Here is a 24,122-nt window from a genome sequence, read left to right as displayed (position 1 = left end):
GCTAATTCTAATGTTTTTAAAATGAAAGTTTATGCAGTACTAATTCCCCCATTCAATTCAGGTGCATGGTTATTTTATTTCTTTAATGATGTATGAGAATATAGGCTTTATAGTTTTAGTAAATCATTGAGTTTAAAGGTTGAAATTTATTTTAATAAGGACCTTATATTATATTCAAGACCAGCCTGTTGCTAAGCAATCTGGAAACTCTTCATTTATCTACCTTAGTCTTTTTTTTTAAGGTATTAACAGAACTGTTTGTTGAAAATAACAATTTCAAGTGATTTAGTGGTCATAAAAATTACACTGATTTCATTTCCTCATGTACCTCTTTGCAAATGTAAGTGATTACTATAGTCTTTAGCTCATTTTTATAGATATCTTGAAAATATATTTTACAGAGGGCATCGTTTAAAAGATATTTTAGCAAAAGGAACCACTTTAAACTTCTCGTAGTAAATGTGCATCATTGCTTAAGAATTTGGCATAAATGACTTGATCAGTACTGCTTAAAATCCTTTAACAATGTTCATTGACTTGTCATAGTTTAGAGGAGCCCTCAAGAGAGATTTTCAGCTAATTTAATTTGCCTTTTTGCTTTTGTAGTAGGCTATAGTTAAAGATCTCAAATTAAGACATGTTCTTGTGTGTGTTACATACATAAACAGTTCTATTACTAAGGAAATGTGAATTTCATTTATTTGTTCTTAGGTCTTACAACCCTGTTCCTTATTTATGGAAAAATGTACATGGGCTTCAGGAAAACAAAATGTAAATATCACAGTTGGTGAATTTATAATTAAGGTTAGTGCCTATTATATTATTTGGTGAAAATTAATTCTTATTTTTCTAACAGTATCTTTTGATATCACTCATAACTAGACCATTATACTACTCATATATTCAGTAATCAATAAGTACCTCTAACATTAAAATAATTTTTCTTTAATGCAAATATTTGTATTTTCTTTGAAAGAGTACTTTTAAATCTCTACAAATGATCAGGATAGTTTTTATCAATTACATTTGTATGTGTGTATTGGGGAGATTGTGTTTTGAGGGGAGAGCAGAGATGGGGTGGGAAGAAAAGGGAAGGAAGGATGAAAAAATGAGATTTCAATTTTATTTGTAGTAAGTTTTTAGGCTTTTATGTATATTTTGATTGAACTTAATTATGTGATTAAATGTTTTATTGGGCTTATAAAATATTTGTAATGACAGATGTATGGTAGAAATAAATTATTAGGATCTACTTATTTTTCTCTCTTACATTTGAAGTATTGGAAAAGCAGTCTCTGTTCTCCAGTGGCATTCATATTCTTTAAATGTGACCTCATGACCAGTTATAAATGACCACTTATCAATGGAAGACCTAGAATAATTTTCCAAATCTATTTCTGTCTCTGTCCAAATGATAAAATTGAAGTGGGTAGTAACTGTTGTGACAGTAGCTTTACTATATAGGTAAATAGCCACTAGTGATTAAACCAAGGCTCAAACTAATGTCGTTTGAATTACCATGTAAAGAACAATGCAATTTTCTCTTAATATTTTAAAATTCTTGGTAGTTTACATTGTATTTTGTTAATAGATTTACCTTTTTAAAGACTTAAAGTAGCAAGTGAGGGGAAAACTTGAAATTGCATGTACTTTGTCTAAGACACTAGGATAAGATGCTGGGGGATTGTTTTTCCATTTCTTTGTATATCAATTTACTTATTTAATTAACATTTTTTGAGCTCTTACTATGGATGAAAAGTGTCCTATACAAGGTATTGGGGATACAGGGTCCTTGCCTTCAAAAAACTTAATGACAAGAGAGAGAAAGAAAGAAATGAGTGACCCCAGCTTTCAGTGCTAGAGGCATGCACGAGGTGCTGTTGGGAGCATAGGCAAGGTCTCTAACTCAGACAGGACATCAGGGAAAGCTGTGTGGAGTGGGGCTACTTGAACTGAGTTTTGAAAATCTGAGGGAGGTTAGATGGAGAGGGAGGAGAGGGGTAACCCAGGTAGAACCAACAATATGCACAAAGGCAGAGGTATAAAAACTCTTTAGGGACTTAGAGGGGTGCCCATGTGGCTAGAGAGAATGGTGTGGTGGAATTGTAGGATTGAGAGCTCTGATTATAAGGGATGTTCATAAGACAAGGCAAAAAAAGAATTCAGTTGACAGGTAAGTTTGGGAAACAGTGCATATTAGACACTCCTTTTCGTGATATAATATCTTTTTAGCATATTAAACAAGTAAGTGTTGTGAGAATGAACAATAAAGGAATCTACTTATTTAAGCCAGAATTGCTCAAACTTTGGTAAATCCTGGCTACCTAAATGATTAGACATCAGGTCATAAAGAGCTTTGTGTCCTAAGCTAAAAAGAGTTTGCATTTTATCCTGAAAGTTACGGGACATTGTTGAAGATTTTAAGCATAGGAACAACATGCCCATATTTGGGTTTCAAAAAAATCATGTTGGTGGAAATGTGGGGAGAGTGGGCTGAGAGGGTGCTGACTGGATATAGAAAACATTGTCAGTGTAGAACTAAGGCACAGTGTTAGAAATGAACGGGTGAGCAAAGATACTATCTGAAGATAATCAGAGGTAGAATTTGCAAATTTTGGAGTAAGTGTAACGAAATCCATAGTGATTCTTGGGCTTCCTGTTTCAATAAGACAAATGAAAACTATGTGTGTACATCTTGATGAGGATCACACATTTTGGTTTAGTTAATGCAGCTTGTTGAAAAATGATAACTTCAGTGACACTTCTACATTTTTCTGGTCACATAAAATAATTTTACTCTGAATTGCTAAGTGTAACTGGAGGTTTCAACAATTGACATATAATATTACATACGTAAGTCCAGAGTGATTTGAGCAGAAATGATTATTATGAAGTTAGTTGACTTGACACATAATTTTGTGGGTTCTCTTGTTTTCCTTAGTTAAGAATTTAATATATTTAAAATTTTAATTAGTTACTTTTAAACTTTTGTGTTATGTATTAATTCTTTTCATTTGGGAAAGAGTTCATTCTAAAAATTTTTCTGCTTTTTTTTCTTTTAAAGATTTCACCCATAATTCTTAATACTGTGATGACAATCATGGCTGCTATGTCTCCAAAGACAAAAGAAGATGAATCCAAAGATACATCTAAGGAAATGGAAAACCTTTGGGGTGTCAAATCTATTAGTGATTACAACTCTTGGTTTCTTGGTGTTGACATGGCAACAGAAATAACAGAAAATTTCAAAGACATTGAACATCCACTGATAGAAGAAAATTGTACTGTTATTGTAGAGTCAGTTCAAGTTACCTTAGAATGTGGACTTGGGCATCAAACTGTACCTTTATTATTGGCAGAGTCAAAGTTTTCAGGAAATATTAAAAATTGGACTTCCTTAATGGCTGCTGCTGCTGACATGACACTAGAGGTACGACGCATCATTTAGTATATTCAAAATCAGCTTTTTAAAAATATAGTTGCAGAACTGAGATGTGAGCTTTTTTCTGTTTGTGCATGACCACAGCAAGTATATATATAAGTAGATTCTAACATTTAGTTTGTTGATGTGTAGTATTATTTATTTGGTCATTATTTTTTAAAGATTCTTTTGCGAAATAATTTGATACAGCAATAACTTAGAGTAAAAGGAAAATGCACCCTCTTTATATTCTTTATGTGTTTAGGTATGTTGTTAAAATAGCTATTACATATAACATTAGTTACTTAATACTTTTTCCTACTGATTGTACAAATATCTAGTTAAAATTGAAAGACTCATTATAATTCTGTGCCTCTCCAGGTTCACTATTACAACGAGGTCCATGCTGTTTGGGAGCCACTGATTGAAAGAGTGGAGGGCAAGAGACAATGGAATTTAAGGCTTGATGTAAGGAAACCATAAAATATATTTGTGTAGAATGACACCATGCACATTTCTTTATGTTTTTTGGTGAAGTTTTTCTCAAGATGTGGTCTAGGTTCCTTGAGGCCTTTGTAGGGGACCTCTGGGGTCAAAACTCTTTTCATAATGATACTCAGACATCATATACCATTGTCATTCTCATTCTCTCATAAGCGAGAATGCAATGGAATTTGCTAAAGACTACTTTATATGCAACAGAATGAAAGCAGAAGCATAAATGAGAATCCACCTGTCTTTTCTTGAGGCGGGCACTAAAGAGATTTGTAAATGCCCCTCTTCTTACTATATATTTTTAATAGTTATTTTTCATTAAAAATATCTGTTAACTGTAATTGTTATTTTTAAATAAATATTTAAAATTTTCTCAGTTTCAATTTCTATGCTTAATCTTAGGCAAAAGGCTGAGAAGTGATATGTTGTAGTTTCTAATAGAGTACATATTGATAGATATGATCTACATAAAATGAAGCTCTTTGGGATCCTCAATGATACTGAGACCAAAAAATTTAAGAACCACTATTCTAGTTTATTAATTCTTTTTGTTATCTCTTTATGGTACTTCTTGAGAACACTTCAGAGTCCTAGATACCCAAGTGCATTTTTCTAGATTAACAGGAACATGAGTTATATATCCTTAAATTATCATAGCACACCTCTCTCGGGCAGACTGACTAAAGTGTGAGGCACTGAAATGGACTCAACAGATTTCTTATTTTAAAAGACGAGAAGTCACTTAACCCATGTCCCAATTTTCTCTCAGTAAAGTAGAAGTAATATATCTGACCTACATCTATCTCTCTGGCATAGGCAGGGTAACAAAGAATATTTTACAAGGCTTTTGAAATGCTATCAGAACAGAAAACTAGGATAGAATATGATGGCTGGTTGAAAGCTTATTGTATTTATAGGCATGACTGGTCAAAAGTAGAAGGGATTTCAGATATTAATCACTAGTAAGGACCAGTTTAAACTTCAGGGTCATCTTAGATTGCTCATCAATGCGTAATGACCACTTAGTCTGGTGACTCTGGACTTGCCCAAGAGACAAATATTGTAGCTGACTTTGAGCATTTTCATGGCACATTTTTTTTTGTAATTAAATTTATTGGGGTGACAATTGTTAGTAAATTTACATAGATTTCAGGTGTACAATTCTGTATTACATCGTCTATAAATCCCATTGTGTGTTCACCACCCAGAGTCAGTTCTCCTTCCATCACCATATATTTGATCCCCTTTACCCTCATCACCCACCCCCCACCCCCTTACCCTCTGGTAACCACTAAATTATTGTCTGTGTCTATGAGTTTTTCTTTCTCATTTGTTTGTCTTGTTCTTTTTGGTTTATATACCACATATCAGTGAAATCATAGGGTTCTCTGCTTTTTCTGTCTGACTTATTTCACTTAGCATTATACTCTTAAGATCCATCCATGTTGTCACAAATGCTCCTATATCATCTTTCCTTAACACCGAATAGTATTCTCATGGCACATTTCTAAACATTTCTCTATACGCTGACTACACACTGAAAGAAAGAATGCTGATCTACGCTAAATCAAAGTGAAGCACTGAATATTTTCGAAAATGAGACTTGGGGAGCTGTAATATAAAGTGACCAGTTTAGGAGACTTTAACTCTACTGAGAATATTTTGATTTTATTAATAATTGGCTAATAACTTAAATTTATGTTATTTATCCTCACAGGTAAAGAAGAATCCAGTCCACGATAAAAGTTTGATGCCAGGAGATGATTTTATTTTTCTCCCTGAGCCACAAACAGCAGTTCATATTTCTTCAGGCGATACAATGAATATAACAATATCCAAAACTTGTCTTAATGTTTTCAACAATTTAGCAAAAGTATGTTTGGTTCTTCTTTGGAATATTTCAAAAGGGATTTTAAATTGAAATGTATGGATTATTTTTGTTTCTAATCAAAATTAGTTTGTAAGAAATGTGTAATCAGTTTAATTTTTTTTTTTTTTAGTTTGCACTTTGCAAAAATTTAATTGTGATGTTGTGTTCCTTTTCAGGGTTTTTCAGAGGGCACCGCTTCTACTTTTGACTACTCTTTAAAAGACAAGGCTCCTTTTACAGTAAAAAATGCCCTAGGTGTTCCCATTAAGGTACAGCCCAATCAAAATCTCAGAGTAATGGGCTCTGCTGAGAAAAGTGATATTTATGATGTTGATGCTGCTCAGAATTTGGAATTGGAATATGCCAGAATGGAACGTTCATGTCAAGGGAAACTATCTATATTGAGCCGTCAAGAAAGCTCCTTCTTCACTCTGACCTTTGGTATGCTGTATTTATTTTATTTTAAAGGCGTCTTTGCAATTGTTGGTGTGGGCTTCTTTTTGACAAAATACAAAAAAAAATATTTTGCTGCAGATACCTTGTGAGACACCGTTACTAAAGGGTTGAAACAAATCGTTGATAAACTCTTTTCTTCCTCTAAACTTGAGAAAATTAAACTTGATTAATATAAGTATTACCTTAGAAAACCAGATTATTTCTATGTTTTTAAACAGTATAGTATGTGGTATGCTTCAAAAAGGATAGGAGTTCAATGAGGAGCGAATGACTATATTCAGATGTCCTAAAATATTGACATAATTCCACGTTACAAAGAAAAGGTGACATTGTTCCTATATAGTTGAAGGAATAAGGAACACATTGGATTTTGTGTTTTTTTTTTTTAATACATTCTGAACCCCAAGAAATATTGTTTTGTGTCCAAAATATTTATAACTTCTTTCTTTTTTAGTTCCTGTATCTTGGACAAGCATATTGTATAGTCATTTCTAGGCATGAGAGAGAATACTCTTGTCATTATTTTGAGATGCTGATGATTATTCTCTTACAGAAATATAGTGAAATTAATATTTGGAATGCTTCTCACTTGTGTTCTGTCTTAGTACCACATGGATATACAGAAGTGGCAAAAATCCCTATTGCTAGACCTGGTCGGCAATTGTATAATGTACGGAATCCCAATGCCAGCCATTCTGACTCAGTCTTGGTACAGATTGATGCAGCTGAAGGGAATAAAGTAATCACCCTTCGCTCTCCTCTTCAGGTAATGTGTTAAAGTGAATTGTGTCTCTCTAAGTATAATGGGAAATATTTAATTATTGAACTGAATATAGGAATATAGTAAAACTGACTGCATTAGGTCAATACTGATATTCAGAAATTGAGCTGGCTGCTATTTCCTATCCAGCTTTTATAATCTTTATTTTAAATGTGTGTTAACATAATCTTGTTAATTTAAAGCCAATTTTTCTTGCCTCCTGGGTTTAAAATTAATGAAACTTACTGCCTGTTCCTTTAAAGATTCAAAACTGAGCAATATTATATCTTTTGGTTGTTAATTAGGATAACATTCCATTCTCTTTGTATATCAGTTAGGATTGAATTTTTCAAGTATGCATGAAGGAATATTGGAATGATCTCCCCTGAAAATAATTTGACATTTTATTCCATATATTTTCTTCTCGACCTTTAAGGCTTCATCCGTTTCCCCTTTACTGTGCATTATTATAGGTTTCAGTGTATGGTCAGCAAAAGAAATTTCTTCCTACCTATAACATCAGATAAAAATGAAAGGATTTCAAATTTTGGCCATTGTTAGCTCTTAGTTTGCTATTAGCTCCAGCTTATATGACACTGTAGTAAAGAGAGTTGTACTAATTTTTTCATATTTCCTTTACTATTCTCTTCTGTGTAGTCACATAGTGCTTTGAGAAAAGTTTGTAGTGGAGAAAATATCATGGCTGAGATCTTTTAACAATTAGTGCATGTTATTTGAAAGAACATTATATACTAACAACACATCAGCATGTAATACACATACAGAGTATATGAATATCCTCATAATTTTCAACTTCCACTTAATTATCTAGTTTCATATATATAGCTCTTAAATGTCCTAAAAATTTTCAGTTACCAATAAAAATGTCTTCCAATATTGGGACTGAAACTTTTTACATCTAAAAGTAATTTTGTGCAGCTCACATTTTTCTTTTGAACTTCTACATCTTTTTAAACGGTGTATATCTTTTTGTCCAACAGATTAAGAACCATTTCTCTATTGCATTCATCATCTATAAATCTGTTAAGAATGTTAAGCTATTGGAGCGCATTGGAGTAGCAAGACCTGAAGAGGAGTTCCATGTTCCTTTAGATTCATATAGGTAGATATTTCCTTGAATATATTAAACTTTAAAAGGTTCATAATATATATTTTTAATTCTATGAATTGAGGATTTATATTCCAGCAGATAACCTCCTATTTTATTATTTAAATATCTATAAAAGCCAGCTTTAAGATATGTATGTAGTTATAGAGAAATACATTTATTTATAGTATCATTGAATTTACTAGATTAAATTTGTATTTGATGGTTTAGAATTTTCTTAGACCTATTTTTATTGTCTTTGTGTTTGAAACGACTTTTTTTTTTTTTTTAAGTTGTCATTATTTACAGGATGTTTTTTGTTTTTTTTTTTCTCCCAGAAAGTTTCTCTATCTGTTAGCATTGTAACTTTTCGCAAGTTTTTTTAACCTGTCTCAGCCCTGGTTTCCTCATCTGTAAATATAGGAATAATAGTACTTACCTTATAGAGTTATCAAGAAGATTGAATGAGATTCTTTTTCTTAAGTTCTCAATAAAAACTTTTTCCCCCACTTTGTTTTCTTTTTCTGTAGATGTCAATTGTTTATTCAGCCTGCTGGTATCTTAGAGAACCAGTACAAAGAATCCACCACTTACATTTCCTGGAAGGAAGAACTTCACAGGAGCAGGGAAGTCAGATGCATGCTGCAGTGTCCATCAGTAGAAGTCAACTTCTTACCTCTCTTAGTCAATACGGTTGCTCTGCCTGATGAATTAAGCTACATATGTACACATGGGGAAGACTGGGATCCAGCTTACATTATTCATCTTTATCCAACCCTCACTTTGCGGAATCTTCTCCCATATTCCCTAAGATATTTACTTGAGGTATGTCTCTTGCATGTTGTTTGATTTTTATGATTGCATGAAGTGAATTCTAGTTTTTTTAATGGTATTTTTAGTTGAGGTCAGTGTTTTACGTGGTGTACTTGCAATGCTTTAATAGTGTTCATAACAGCAAACGCTGGTATAACATCTGTTATTTGCCAGCCATTATACTATGTGCTGTACATGCATTAACACATTTAATCCTTATAATACCTCCTGAAATAGGTACTATTATTAGATTCATTTTATAGATGAGGCAACTGAGTCACAGAGGGGATAAGTGACAGGCCTAAGATCCCACAGCTAATAAGTTGTATAGCTGGAATTTGAACAGAGGCAATTTGGCTCCTTGTTCCCTACCACCCAACTCTTCTGCATCTGCTATGAATTGAGAACCATAATAATTTCTTCATTTTATTTTTAATATTTTTTATTTTTAAATTACAGTTGACATACAAATTATTTTAGGTGTACAACATAGTGATCAGACATTTACATAGCTTACAAAGTAATCACCCCAATAAGTCTAGTACCATCTGATACCATACATAGTTATTACAATATTATTGACAATAATTAAGTAAAATTCCATTAGCTAAAGGGCAAAAGAAAGCCAGTGAGAAAAGTTTCATCTTATTCTCAAGTTAATTTTAAAGTTATATTTATGATTATTTGTTCCAAATTTCTATTGAACTTTAAAATAATTACTGTCCAGTTTAAGAAATAATAGGGAATGAGCCAAAGCTGATTTTTGGAGACTAAAATTAATTAAATGAACTAAGTATTATTTATAAGAGAGGCTTTCAGTAAAAGCCTAATTTATTATGTTATTATTCATTGAAACAATAGTCCCACCTTACCTAGATAGCTTGTCAGAATAGTTTGGTACCACTTTCCTTATTTTATTTATATGGGAACCATTAGGCATGGTGTGTGAATAGAGGATGACGCTGAAGCCCAGGCAGCTAAATGGTCATTTAATGGCATAGCTTTTAATGGACAAACAGCCAGGGTTCCTACGTCTAGTTTGATTCTTGGCACAGATCTGATTTTTTCTCAAAACTTATGGCTATTCACCTACTTATAGCCGTTGGCCTATGAATGGCCAAGAGACAATTTCTGCTTTGGCTATGATGTAGTGTTTTCTTTTTAGTCCTTAGTGATTATTAGACATTCATAATATGTAAACATGGTACTTTATTTAGACATGTTGGTTAATCTGAATCTGGTAGGTTATTTAATATGTGTATAAAATGCGATGTTGCTATTGCAAAAGTTTTTAATAAATTGTTAAGCAAATTTAGTTTTTGTTTGTTTGTTTTTAGGGAACAGCAGAAACACACGAGCTAGCAGAAGGCAGTGCTGCCGATATCCTACATTCGAGAATCAGTGGAGAAATAATGGAATTAGTTCTGGTGAAATATCAGGGCAAAAACTGGAGTGGACATTTCCGTATATGTAACACCCTTCCCGAATTCTTTCTTGTGTGTTTTTCTTCTGACTCCACAGAAGTGATGACAGTCGACCTGTCAATACATGTCAGACGAATTGGCAGTCGGATGGTGCTATCTATCTTTAGTCCCTATTGGCTAATCAACAAGACTTCTCGGGTTCTCCAGTACCGTTCAGAAGATATTCATGTGAAACATCCAGCTGATTTCAGGGATATTATTTTATTCTCTTTCAAGAAGAAGAACATTTTTAGTAAAAATAAGGTGTGTTTTTATTGATACAACAAGTTAAAATAGATAAATTCCTAATTCAGAAACTAGAGAGTCATTCGCCTTCCTTAAAACCGTGCTTACCTATTTTTGCTAGGTGCCATTGATAGGAATTAGGTTCAAGGAGACTTTTAAGGAATATATAATCAAGTGAGATGTTAGGAACTAACAACAATAGTCTCCTAAGGCTGAATTAGTTACCCTGTTCTCTAGTGCCCCTAGAATTACTTCTGTTCTTGAGCTAGTGTAGGGTAGAAAGCTTGATTTTAGGTAGTTCACCAGTGATGAAATAGCATTTCAAAAGACAGAACAGTTGAATTTGGTGTATTTCAACTGAGCCCTTCTGTGCATGAAGCACTAAGCCAGGCCTTTGAGAGAGAAACCTAATGCCTAAGACTGGTCCATTATGCTCTTGTCCCATTTTTCCTTTTCAGACTCGTATCTTGGTTTTGCTTACCACACACTTCCCAAATGCTTACCTCTAGGCTTTTGTTTATGCCCCCTCTGCTTAGAATGCCTCTTTTATGCTGTCCCTGTCTGCATGATCTTTTCTAGTTATCTGCTCTTCATCCTTTGCATTCTGCTCAGGTCTAACGTGTGTGAAGGATTTTCTGACCTTCTAAAGTGTAGCTTGGTTTCCCATCCATTTTCTCTTAAAGCAGTGGTTGTCAGATTTTAGTGTGCATTAGAATCACCTAGAGGGCTTTTAAAACAGATTACTGGGTCGTGCCCCCATAGTTGGATTCAATAGATCTGAGTAGGGTCTAATGATTGCATTTCTGATGGATTCCCAAGTGATGCTGATGTTGCTGGTTCAGGGAGCCCGCTTTGAGAACCACTGTCTTAGAGTGTTGATTAATACGAATGTATGTTATTGTAGTTACCTGTTTATGTATGTGACATCCGGTTGTCATCAGGTTTTTCTATAATTTAATTGGCTGGATAGAGATTAATACAGGAGCACAGTTAGGTCTCTTCTATAAAGCTATCTAAATTCCATAGCCAGAAGTAAACTTTGTACCCTCTCACTTTGATAGCATTTTGTATGGCTCTTAACACATGGAGTCCTACATCATAATTGTCACGTATTTCCCATCTCCCGGTTTGGTTGGAAGCTCATTGAATATGCAAACTGTGATCTGGTGTCTTCCATTCTGCCTATCACAGTGCCTTTCATGTAGTGTTTGCTGAATAATGTTAGAGGCATAAATTTTCTGTGTGCTAAAATTTAATTTCTTAGCTTTATATCGTAAGTCTGATACTGGAAAATATCATTTTACATTACAATTCTTTTAAAAGCAAGAGAGTGTCTCATTGGTATAAATCTTTAAATTCACTATACTCATTGCATAGGTGAATGAGAAAGTTAGAACTGTGCTTTTATTGTATTGGCCCATAAAGTTGCTGTGGCCATTTGCAATATGGCTCTGATTAAATTTTTCTGTGTCCCATGATGGTAAATAAATTTCTAGTGGTCTAGCAACTTTCCATCAAGTAAAACAGTCTTTTAGGTTATTATATGATAATATGTGTTCTCTGGTGTAGGTACAATTAAAAATTTCGACTAGTGCCTGGTCCAGTAGTTTTTCATTGGATACAGTGGGAAGTTATGGGTGTGTGAAGTGTCCTGCCAACAATATGGAATACCTGGTAAGATTCTGCTTGCTTATTTATCTTTGACTTTATTCACATTTTCTTTAGTAAATCAGCTGGATTAAGGGGTACAGAAATTTGAATTCAGAGTATTATGTGAAAGACTGCTTTCTCTACAAATTTCTATGGCCACTAGTTTCAAATCAAAAACAGAATTTGTCAAAGTTTAAGACAGTGAGTTGAATTCATCCAAGTAAGCAACTTGGTTAAATATTCAGCATATACTAGAATCCTCATTTTATACCAACCCCTGCCAAACATTTCTTAAATCTTAAATTTGACTGAAAATTTGAACAGTCTGATGCCAGTTGACCTGTTTTAGTACCACTTTGAAATTTTTATCTAGTTTTATTCACAGTAGCAATAAAAAAGCAGCAAAACCTGAGCCATGACATTAATTATAAAAGAACTTATATCTGGAATGTTAAAAAGTAAAGAATATAAAACTGTTATTACAAGTCATTATTAGTTAAATTACCAATGGCTATTTCTTGAATTGATTACTGATGGAGCCAAACTCAGAAACCAAAATTTTTCTCCTTAGTGAGAAGATAATCATTAGTTGAGTATGCTTAATAGGAGTCACTTTATTTAAGAAGTCTTACTTTAAAATATTTTAAGAGGTCTCTGTGTGAACGTCTGTGTGTGTGTGTTGTATGTGTGTGTGTGTGTTTCCAAGAAGCTGTATAAAGTATTGGGAAATGATAAACTTTCCTTCCCACAGGTTGGTGTTAGCATCAAAATGAGCAGTTTTAATCTTACACGAATAGTTACTCTGACTCCCTTTTGTACCATTGCAAACAAGTCATCGTTAGAACTAGAAGTTGGTGAAATTGCATCTGATGGCTCAATGCCAACTAATAAGTGGAACTATATTGCTTCTTCAGAGGTAAAATTTTCCTTTAATTAATATAACGGATCCTAAAATAAATATAGACATATAAATAAGAATTGTATATAACTCCTTGTCATACTCACTTTGCTACCATATTTGTGTTAAAATATGACAGCCAACTTTGAAAGATATTTTTCAGACTGTACTTATATGTTAAAGAAAGAAGAAAATTGTTGATATGTCCTATGAAAAGTACATAAAGATAATGTACTATCTATTGTTTCAATAGTCAAGATAAATCTTCATATTTAAGAAGTGTATAATCTTGTTGGAGGGCTTAAGACACTTATAAATTAACACATGGAGAAAAAGATAATTTATGCTAAGTTGCAGATGGTTATACAATTTCTGAATAGATGAGCTGAAATTCTCCCTAAAAATTACCTAAAATCAATTCCCTCACTTAACAGAGAAGGATATAGATACTTTTCTAAGGTTAGTGAAATCATTGGAAGTTGAGATCATTGTGGTCTAGATCAGAGTGGAAAGTTTCATAGAAGAGGTGAGATTTGAAGTAAATTTTGCTCAATAGGAGAAGAGAATGAGGGAAAGAGTGAGAGAGAGGACAGGTACAAAGACAAGCATTAGTGCTTGAATTTGCCTGCGTTTTGAACCAAACCAGCTGACCATCAGGATAGAACCATTCTTCTGTACATCTCCAAAAAAAAAATTGATTCTAAAATTATTTTTAAACATACTTAGCAAAAAGCTTAAGAGGAAGGATTCCAATTATAATAGAAACAAATTTATAGTTCTGAGAGGCATGGGCTTTCCAAGGCACTTAGAATAATCTCTGTAGATTTGGTCACAAATAAACACTTACTATTATCTTTTTATCTTTGGTGTAGTTTTGATAATAGTATTTTTATTCAGAAATAGAATTTACCAAGTATTCTGTAACAGAGAGACATTTTCTATTAGGGACTAAAATCTCAGTTTTATAGAAAACTGAGGCTCATGGAGGTATATGATCTGGTGTAGATCATCAAACAGCTGGGAAGATAGTGGCAGGATTTCCAGCAATGTCTGTGGTGTTCTCTCTGGCTTCAGTTGATTTTCTGGTTGATCTTGGAAAAGATTCTCTGAAAGAATTCATAGTGCATTAAAGTAATTCAAGTGGGATATGTACAAAGCACGTGTTATTAAGATTACAGTTCTTAATATTTAAGCTATTTGAGACAGTCTCTTTTATTATTATGCTGAAATGTAGCATATAAAAATGAAAAGAACAAAGGAAAAAGACAAACAAATGAAGAAACAAAAACTCATAGACACAGACAATAGTTTAGTGGTTACCAGAGGGTAAGGGGGGAGATGGGTGGTAGATGAGATCAAATATTTGAGATATTCTTAATCAATTAGCTCTTAAGTTTCTCATATTGTAATTATTCCATAGGAAATACAGACTAATATGTCTACGTTCTTCTGATGAAGTGTCTTTGATTTCATAGTCATTATTTTGTCAGTAATCTTAATATGAGAGGTACAGGGAATATTTAAAAAAACTAAGTAGTAATTGAATCGCGATCAGATTTAGAATTGAAAACTTAATTAGCTACCATCTTATTTATACCACACTATTGTTTTAAGACTGGTATTAACTTTCATATTTTTAGTGCCTTCCATTTTGGCCTGAAAATTTGTCAGGCAAACTGTGTGTGAGAGTGGTGGGCTGCGAAGGATCCTCCAAACCATTCTTTTATAATCGACAAGATAATGGCACATTATTGAGCCTAGAAGATCTGGTACGTTTTCATATTTTATAATAAAATGTCCTTGATTTTTAAAATTCACTTTAAAATATGTTATTAAAGCATACCATAAAATCTAATTTTTTGAAGGTACTATGTCAATATATAATGCCATACATATATTTGTAAGAGTTCAGAGCCAGTGTGCTTTTCAGCAAGAATTTAAGAAAACCTTTTTGTGTCTACATACCTGATTGAAATTCCAAATGTTAAGTGCAAGTGAAACCAATTTCCCAAATGTACTTTTTTTCCATTGATAGAATGGAGGTATCTTGGTGGATGTAAACACTGCTGAACATTCAACTGTCATCACCTTCTCTGATTACCATGAGGGATCTGCACCTGCCCTAATAATAAACCACACACCGTGGGACGCCCTCACATATAAACAGAGGTATGAAGAAGAGTCCGTGGGAAAGCTGATATGCTCTTACTGGTCCACAGTCCCTTATAGGAAACACTTGAGTCTAGATGTATTTCATATTCCTAATGTTTTCAGATTTTAGAAAGGTAATATGAAGCACATTCTGTTTATTACTGATACCCTCAGCAGGTTTTGAGACAGTACTCTGTTGTCAAACACACTGATATTTCTGCAGCAAAACTTAAGAATATTCATATCAGTTGGGATAACTAAAAACTATTAACAGTCTTACATCATTTCAGATTCTGCTGCCAAATGACTTTATTTTTTTTTTTAAAGATTTTAGTGGGGAAGGGGAACAGGACTTTATTGGGGAACAGTATGTACTTCCAGGACTTTTTTCCAAGTCAAGTTGTTGTCCTTTCAATCTTAGCTGTGGAGGGTGCCATTAAGCTTCAAGTTGTTGTCCTTTCAGTGTTAGTTGTGGAGGGCGCAGCTTAGCTCCAGGTCCAGTTGCCATTGCTAGTTGCAGGGGGCGCAGCCCACTATCCCTTGCGGGAGTCGAAACCGACAACTTTGTGGTTGAGAGGACGCGCTCCAACCAACTGAGCCATCTGGGACGCAGCTCAGCTCAAGGTGCTGCGTTCAATCTTAGTTGCAGGGGGCGCTGCACACCATCCCTTGCGGGACTCGAGGAATTGAACTGGCAACCTTATGGTTGAGAGCCCGCTGGTCCATATGGAAATCGAACTGGCAGCCTTCGTAGTTAGGAGCATGGAGCTCTAACCGTCTGAGCCACCGGGCCCGCCCTGCCAAATGACTATTGACACCAAACTTACAGGAAAATCTTGAACTTTTGGAGCTTTTTAAATTTTAGAATTGCATATAAGGAATTGTGAACCTGTTTAAACATTATTATTCTTTTGTAATCTGATAATTCTCAGTGAACCTCTCCCTATAAATTCATTTGTGTGTGGGTTTTTTGTTTTGGATAAGGGAAGTAGAAGATTAAATGGGAGGAATTTGAGTAGGTAGTGGTGTTGAATGTATAGTACAGGCTGATAGGAATTTTGTTGGTCTTGTTTGTCCTATCATTTGGTTTGGATGATACCATTATATAATGACATAACAGATAGTTTTAAACCCTTATAATATATAATACATGTTTGCAAAGAATTATTATTATAAATCTCCAAAGCATTATTTTATATAAAGTAATTCTACATATATAAATAATTATATATGTATATAAATATAAAATAATGCCTTACAGATTTACCTATTCTTAACTCTCGTGGCTTGAATCCACTGAGAGATAAAAGCACAGAGTAGGATTAAAACCTAATTGAGTTACTGTGTTTTTGTTTTTTTAAGTTCTCTGGAAAGTCTTTTGTATTATATTCTTAAACTTGAATGATCTATTTTAAAATTTCCTGAAAATCTTGTTAAAATGCACATTTTGTTTTAGTAGATTTTAGGTTTAGTAAATTTTAGAATTTTGCATTTCCAGCAAGCCCCCGGGTAATGCTGATGCCGCTGGTCCACTGACCACACTTAAACAGTGGCAACAGTATGGACCCAATTTCTTTTTTATGCGATTCATATTTATGTATTGCACTTGACTGAAAAGCTTTTGTTTGAGCACTGAATGAAGTTCTTAAACTACTATTCACAGTCTTTTTCATAGGTATACTCTGTCATACCAGTCTGTTTACACAATGAATTCCATTGAGGTGATCTTGGCTGCATCAATTTAGAGTGTACTCTAACTTCAGAAAGGGCAATATTCTATTCCCTCAAGCTTTAAAACCATTAGTTTACTGGACATATTAGGGTGTTAATTTTAAGCAGAGTTGTGTTGTATTAACAAAGGCAGTTTCACAAGTTTTTTGAACCAGTCCCCACCTCGATAAACCACAGGTCTAAGTTTCTCAATGCCAAGATATTTTAGTCTTTCGTTGGTTGTTTTCAGTGGGTCACAGGAAGAAGTGCAACTGCTGTCCAAACAAGCTCGACTTTTTGCCTGGGCAGATCCTACTGGTACCAGAAAACTTACATGGAGATATGCAGCAAATATTGGGCAACATGATCTGTTAAAGGTATCATTTGATGTGCATGAGTGTTGTAAATAAGTAAAGTGAAAGGGGAAAAACAATATATTCTGTGCATACTCTATTATACACCATTTAATCCTAAATGTTAATTAGAGAAATATAGATAAAAGATTACGATTTTGTAAAAAAAAAAAAAAAGAGAAAAAAGCTATCAGTTAATAGAACTAAAATCAGTGGTAAAACAATTGAAAAAATGAAAATAAAGAAAAATGTGCCCTTATAGTAAAATAAGGAAACTTAAGGAAATATGTAAGTGGCAGTTACTTTTTATTGATTGTGTATCATGTGTTCACGCTTTTCATATATTATCATTAATTCTTACAATTGGAACTTAGAAACGGCTAGTTAGAATTCAAAACCAGGTCTGTCTGACTTTATAGCCCATGGACTTTTTCAACTAAACTGTGCTTCCTGTCAGTTATGTCAATAAATGAAAATGGTTTAAATTCTTTTATTAAAAGACAGAAAACACTCAGATTAATTTTAACAATAGTATCTAACGATATACTACTTATAAGAAATCTGTCTTAACCGAACTAACACAGAAAGTTATAAGCATGAATAGATAGTAAAGATTTAACAGGCAAACAGATGTATAAAGAAAGCAAAGTTGTTAATTTTAGTTTCTGAACACTCTAATTCAAAGCTAAAACCAGTAAGTAGAATATGATAATATGAAAGGAAGGCATGATGGCTATAAAGCTTCATGTAATGAATAGCATTGCATCAAAATGTAAAACTTAAAATGTTGGAAGTCAATTGAAACATACTTATTTGATGACATTTTTAACACACCTCATTTAATTTTTAACAGATCAAATAGATGAAAAACAGACTTAGAGATTATTTGAATAATAACTTAAGATTGAACCAACATACATATCAAATTTTTTCATTTACAAAGAGAGAATTCGTCTTCTTAATAGGTATCTCTGAAACATTTACAAAATTTGATTGCATACTAAAGTAAAAAAAAAATTGGATAGGCTACTTTGACATAGCAATAGATAAATTTTAAACAACAACATAATTATTCCTATATACTCTTGGTAACACCTTTCATTTATTTGTTTTTGTGATTTTATTCCAAGAAAGCATGAGATGAAAAGCACATAGTAGGTACTTACTTGTACTGTTTGTTGAAATGAACTGTGGTTATATTTATGTTAAGTTCAGAATGAAGGGAATCATTTCTCTGAAAACACTGACCAAATAAAGTCATATATACACATATATATATATACACACATATATATATACACACACATATATGTATATATAAATTTAAATGTATATAAAAAAATTTATATGTATATATAAATTTTTTGGGGGGAACAGTGTGTTTCTTGAGGGCTCATAAGCTCCAAGTCGTTGTCCTTCAATCTAGTCGTGGAAGGCACAGCTCAGCTCCAAGTGTGTCGCCATTTTCAATCTTTAGTTGCACGGGGTGCAGCCCACCGTCCCATGCAGGAATTGAACCGGCAACCTTGTCGTTGAGAGCTCGCCCTCTAACCAACTGAGCCGTCTGACAGTCTGTACGGAAACTCAGTGGTAGCTCGTTGTCTTCAGTCTAGCTGTGGAGGGCGCAGCTCACTGGCCTATGTGGGAATCGAACCTGCAGCCCTGTTGTTCAGAGCTCGTGCTGTGACCAACTGAGCCATCTGGCTGCCCAAACCTCATATTTTTAAGTGCTATAGACCTTCAGCCAAGAAGGCTATACTTAGTGAAACTTAGTACAAACTGATCATCATATTTTGACTATTTAACAGTGTGATTTATATAAATATTTTCAATGTTACAAAATATTAAAACATAAAAATAAATTAGGTTAGTTTTATCTGACGTTACTTTTCTAAAAAGCTTCTGAACCATTCTGTTGTCCATCTTGGAGACAAGTAAGCAACGTATAAGCATTGGTGCCATTGAAGGATATTTTCATTTCTGCTAAGTGCCTTTTGAGCACTAACTAGGTAACTCAAGCTAAGGTATAAAAAAAATTATGTGCTGTCAATCATTATTACTGTTTGAAAAAATTGGTGAGATGTTTGAAGTAAATTATAACTTTATGTCATTTTGATGGTTAGAGTTTTCCAATTTATAGTCATCCCTTTTAAACTTTTCTAAACTTTCTCAGTTACTGTAATTCAGATTTATGTTGGTTTAATATATAGTCTCTCTTTTCCCCAGGATGAATGTGGACAGTTTCCATATGATGCAAATATCCAGATACACTGGGTATCTTTCCTAGACGGGCGCCAGAGAGTTTTGCTTTTCACTGATGATGTTGCCTTGGTTTCCAAAGCACTGCAGGCAGAAGAAATGGAACAGGCTGATCATGAAATAACGTTTTCTCTTCATAGTCTTGGGCTTTCACTGGTTAACAATGAAAAGAAGCAGGAAATTTCATATATTGGGATAACCAGGTATGGAAGAAGGAAGATAAGGTATCAGAAATCTTTAAAAGACACTGAGTTCATAATATTGGATTTTATGAGAGTAAACAGATGCCTGTTCTGAATTTGATACACCATACAATCTTTCAGGAAAACTTTACTGAACAGTTGTTTTCACTGCTAGTGAAAAACCCGTAGGATAGAAAGATGACTAAGATAATGTCTTTGCCCTTAAAATACTCATCATTAGTTGATGGGGATGAAAGAGATTTGCTTCTTTCTTTGTTGTTTGTATGTATTTTTATAAATGAATATTAAAAACACGGAGAAATGCTATTATATAAAGACGTATACATACGTGCAGTGGAAATACAGAGGTAGAAGCAACTAATTTGTTTTGTGCAGCAGAGGCTGGAGACTGGCATAGGTCTGGAAAAGCCAACAACAGTCTTTCTGATAAATTGAAAAAGGTTCATAGAGGAGGCAGTATTTGACATGGGTACATAATCATTAAATGGGTGGTTATTTAGAACTTTTTAATAGTGATGGGACCAGTTATTTTCTCTAGTTCTGCCTATACCTATATAAGAAAAATGTTTGAGTTTATTTATTTTGGTTCTTTTCAATCACACTAACTTTGGTAAAAGACTCTTTATTGGAGTCTGATGGGTGGAATGGTTAACATGTGACCGTGTATAACCAGCATAGGATCTATCGATAATTGTGTGTTTAGTGAAGTAAAAAATTAAGTAAATAAAGAGATCATGTATGTAATGTACTTTGCATAACACATAACAGGTTAAGGGTTCTATAAATGGTATTACACATAGCATTAATATAATATTAATACATTTATGTATTTATGAGTAATATATTCTCTTGGTTATTCATTTCCGTATTGTATAGTGTTTTAAACTAAATATGAAAGTCATTTTAAAGTCATATAAATCCGATTTCTCTAATCTCTTGTTCTGTGCTATAACTTTATTTTAATATTATATATGCTATTATAGTATTTTGGCAGATTGTCTTTTATTTATAAGGACATCTTAAAACTTTGTCTAAAAGAATTTGCCTTTTTTCTGACACACTACACATTCAGTACACATTCAGTAAGGATGTGTACTGAGGAAAAGTCAGTTGTATAGTTTTTTAAACTAGACTTACTTTTTTGAGTAGTTTTAAGTTTATAGAAACACAGTGTAAAATACAGTTCCCACATACACTCCCTGTCCCCCAGGTTTCGTCTGTTACTAATATCTTGGAATATTGGGTACAGTATGTTACTATTGATGAACTAATATTGATACGTGATTATCTAAAGTCCCTTGTTTATCTTGTTTATGTTAGAATTTCTCTTTGTGTTGTAAATTGTATGGGTTTGACAAATGTATAACATGTATCCTCCATTACAGTACCATATAGAATAGTTTCACTGCCCTAAAAATCACCTGTGTTCCACCTATTCATTCCTCTTCCCTTCCTCTGAACTCTTGAAAACCACTGTTCTTTTTACTGTCTCCTAAGTTTTACCTTTTCTGAAATGTCGTATCATTGGAATTGTACAGTTTGTAGCCTTTTCAAATAGGCTTATTTCACTTAGCAATATTCTTTTAAGGTTCCTCATGTCTTTTTGTGGCTCGATAACTATTTTTAGCACTGAATAATATTTCATATCTGGATTACTGTAGTTTATCCATTTACCGATTGAAGCACATCTATGTTGCTTTCATGTTTTGGCAATTATGAAAAAAGCTACTATAAACATTCATGTGCAGGTTTTGGTGTAGACAGAAGTTTTGAAATCTTTGGGTAAATATCCAGGAACATGATTGCTAGATTGTATTATGTAAGAGTATGTTTAGTTTTATAAGAAAGTGCCAAAATGGCTGCACCATTTTGCATTCCTACCAGGAACGAATGAGAGTGCCTGTTACTCCACATCTTTGCCAACATTTGGTGTTTTAGATTTTGGCTTTTCTTATAGGTGTGTGGTGGTATCTCGTTGTTTTGATTTGCAGTTCCCTAATTACTTATGATGTTGGGTGTCTTTTCATATGCTGAGTTGCCATCTGAATATTTTCTTTAATGAGATTCAGGTTTTTGCCCAGTTTTAAATTTTATGGTTTTTTATTGTTGAGTTTTAACAGTTCTTTATATAGTTTGGATAATAGTCTTGTATTTTGCTAATATTTTCTCCCAGTCTGTGGCTTGTCTTCTCATTCTTTTAACAGTGTTTTTAATTTTAATGTAGTCCAACATCATTTTTTTTCTTTCATAGATTGTGCTTTTGGTGGTGCATCTTAAGATTCATTGCCAAACTCAAAGTCAGAGTTATCTTCTAGAAATGTTATAGTTTTGTGTTTGATATTTATGTCTGTAATCCATTTTGAGTTAACTTTTGTGAATTGTGTAAGCTCTGTCTAGATTCATTTTGTTTTTGCGTATGAATGTCCAGTTGTTCCATCGCCATTTGTTGAAAAGACTGTCCTTTCTTAATTGAATGGCCTTTGCTCCTTTTCAAAGATCAGTTGACTGTATTTGTTTGGTTTTACTTCTGGGCTTTCAATTCTGTTCTCTTGATCAATGTCTGTTCTTTCACCAGTACCACACTGTCTTGATTTCTGTAGTTTTATAGTAATCTTGAAGTCAGGTGATGTCAGTCCTCCAGGTTTTTTCTTCTCCTTCAATATTGTATTGGCTGTTTTGACTCTGTCTTTCCATATAAACTTTAGAATCAGTTTGTCGATAGTCACAAAATAATTAGCTGGGATTTTGATTGGAATTGCATCAAATCTACAGATCAATTTGCAAAAAACTGATATCTTGACAATATTAAGTCTTCATATCCATGTATATGGATTTTTCTATTTATTTAGATCTTTGATCTCTTTCAGCAGATTTTTATACCTTTCCTCGTATAGATCTTATACAAATTTGTTAGATTTTGTTTATACCTAAGTATTTCATTTCTTTGATGCTGATGTAAATGTTACTGTGTTTTTAATTTAAATTACAGTTGTTCATTGCTGGTATATAAGAAAACAGTTGACTTTTGTATATGATGTATCTTGAAACTTACTAGTTGCAGGAGTTTTTTTGGTGGATTCTTTGGGATTTTCAATATAGACATCCATGTCATCTGACAACAAAGACAACTTTATTTCTTCCCTCCTAATCTGTGTATCTTTTACTTTATTTTCTTGTCTTATTACACTGTCTAGGATTTCTTGTATAATGTTGAATAGGAGTGGTGAGAGTGGACATTCGTGCTTTGTTCTTAACGCGAAAGCATCTAGTTTCTCATCATTAAGTATGATGTTAACTGTAGGGTTTTTGAAGATGTTCTTTATCAAGTTAAAGAAGTTCCCTTCTCTCCTAGTTTGCTGCAGAGTTTTAATCATGAATTGGTGTTGGATTTATATAATTTATAGTAGATATTTTATTCATTACCTTTTTTGACTAGTGTCCCCTAAACACATTACAGTGGTTCCTCGGTTTTCGAATGTAATCCATTCCTGAAGACCATCTGAGTTCTGAAACGTTCAAAAACTGAGGCATGGTTTCCCCATAGAAAGTAATGCAAAATGGATTAATCCGTTCCAGACCTTTAAAATCAATCCCTAAAACTGCAAATTGAGCATGAATTTTACTATCTCGTGATACCATAGATCCATAAAATTTATGGCATTCGTAAACCGAAATGTTTGCAATAGAGACGTTTGAAAACCGAGGTACCATTATATATAGTGAGGACATTGTTAACACTGTCATTGAATAATTAATATCAACGAGCTATGTAGTTGAAAATATTATGTAGTTTATATTTTATAGTTATGGAAATAGCGTAAACGAGAATTAGCAAAGTATGGCCCATGAGCCATATCTCACCCACTGTCTGTTTTTGTTTCGTCTTGATCTAAGAATGATTTTTTATATTTATTGGTTGCATAAAATCAAGAGAAAAATACAATTTTGTAACGTGAAAATTATGTGAAATTCAAAGTTTGTTGCCCCTAAGTAAAGCTTTTTCAGAACACAGCCTTACTTATTTTTTTATATGTCTCGCTGCATTTGCACTACTGCTCAGAGCACAACAAATGACTGTGATGTAGTTGTAACTTGAGTGTTTGAATTACAACTCAAACATACAGTTAGTTATACAATGGTACCTCTTCATCCAGTTTTGCTTTCATGGTTTTACTTACTTGTGCTCAACCATGGTCTGAAAATTTTAAATGGAAAATTCCAGAAGTAAATAATTTATGAGTTTTAAATTTTGTGCCATTTTGAGTA

At 33.3% G+C, this 24,122-nt stretch overlaps 1 protein-coding gene across 5 annotated transcripts in view; it reads left to right on the top strand.

Moving 5' to 3' along the window:
* VPS13C (vacuolar protein sorting 13 homolog C) overlaps positions 1-24,122 on the top strand; it is a 168,107-nt gene that overhangs the window by 110,918 nt on the left and 33,067 nt on the right. For all 5 annotated transcript variants that reach the window (XM_081049777.1, XM_081049781.1, XM_081049778.1 and 2 more), the window contains 15 exons: positions 712-804; positions 3,065-3,430; positions 3,803-3,889; positions 5,634-5,789; positions 5,963-6,227; positions 6,848-7,008; positions 8,004-8,125; positions 8,641-8,935; positions 10,261-10,650; positions 12,202-12,306; positions 13,034-13,198; positions 14,821-14,949; positions 15,216-15,349; positions 17,292-17,418; positions 19,621-19,856. In XM_081049777.1, coding sequence (XP_080905903.1) covers positions 712-804; positions 3,065-3,430; positions 3,803-3,889; positions 5,634-5,789; positions 5,963-6,227; positions 6,848-7,008; positions 8,004-8,125; positions 8,641-8,935; positions 10,261-10,650; positions 12,202-12,306; positions 13,034-13,198; positions 14,821-14,949; positions 15,216-15,349; positions 17,292-17,418; positions 19,621-19,856 — 2,831 coding nt within the window. The remainder of the gene's footprint in view (positions 1-711; positions 805-3,064; positions 3,431-3,802; positions 3,890-5,633; positions 5,790-5,962; positions 6,228-6,847; positions 7,009-8,003; positions 8,126-8,640; positions 8,936-10,260; positions 10,651-12,201; positions 12,307-13,033; positions 13,199-14,820; positions 14,950-15,215; positions 15,350-17,291; positions 17,419-19,620; positions 19,857-24,122) is intronic.

Source organism: Rhinolophus hipposideros (genome assembly GCF_964194185.1).
Source record: "Rhinolophus hipposideros genome assembly, chromosome: 5".
NCBI classification, from domain to species: domain Eukaryota; kingdom Metazoa; phylum Chordata; class Mammalia; order Chiroptera; family Rhinolophidae; genus Rhinolophus; species Rhinolophus hipposideros.
This window is presented reverse-complemented; position numbering and strand designations above follow the sequence as displayed.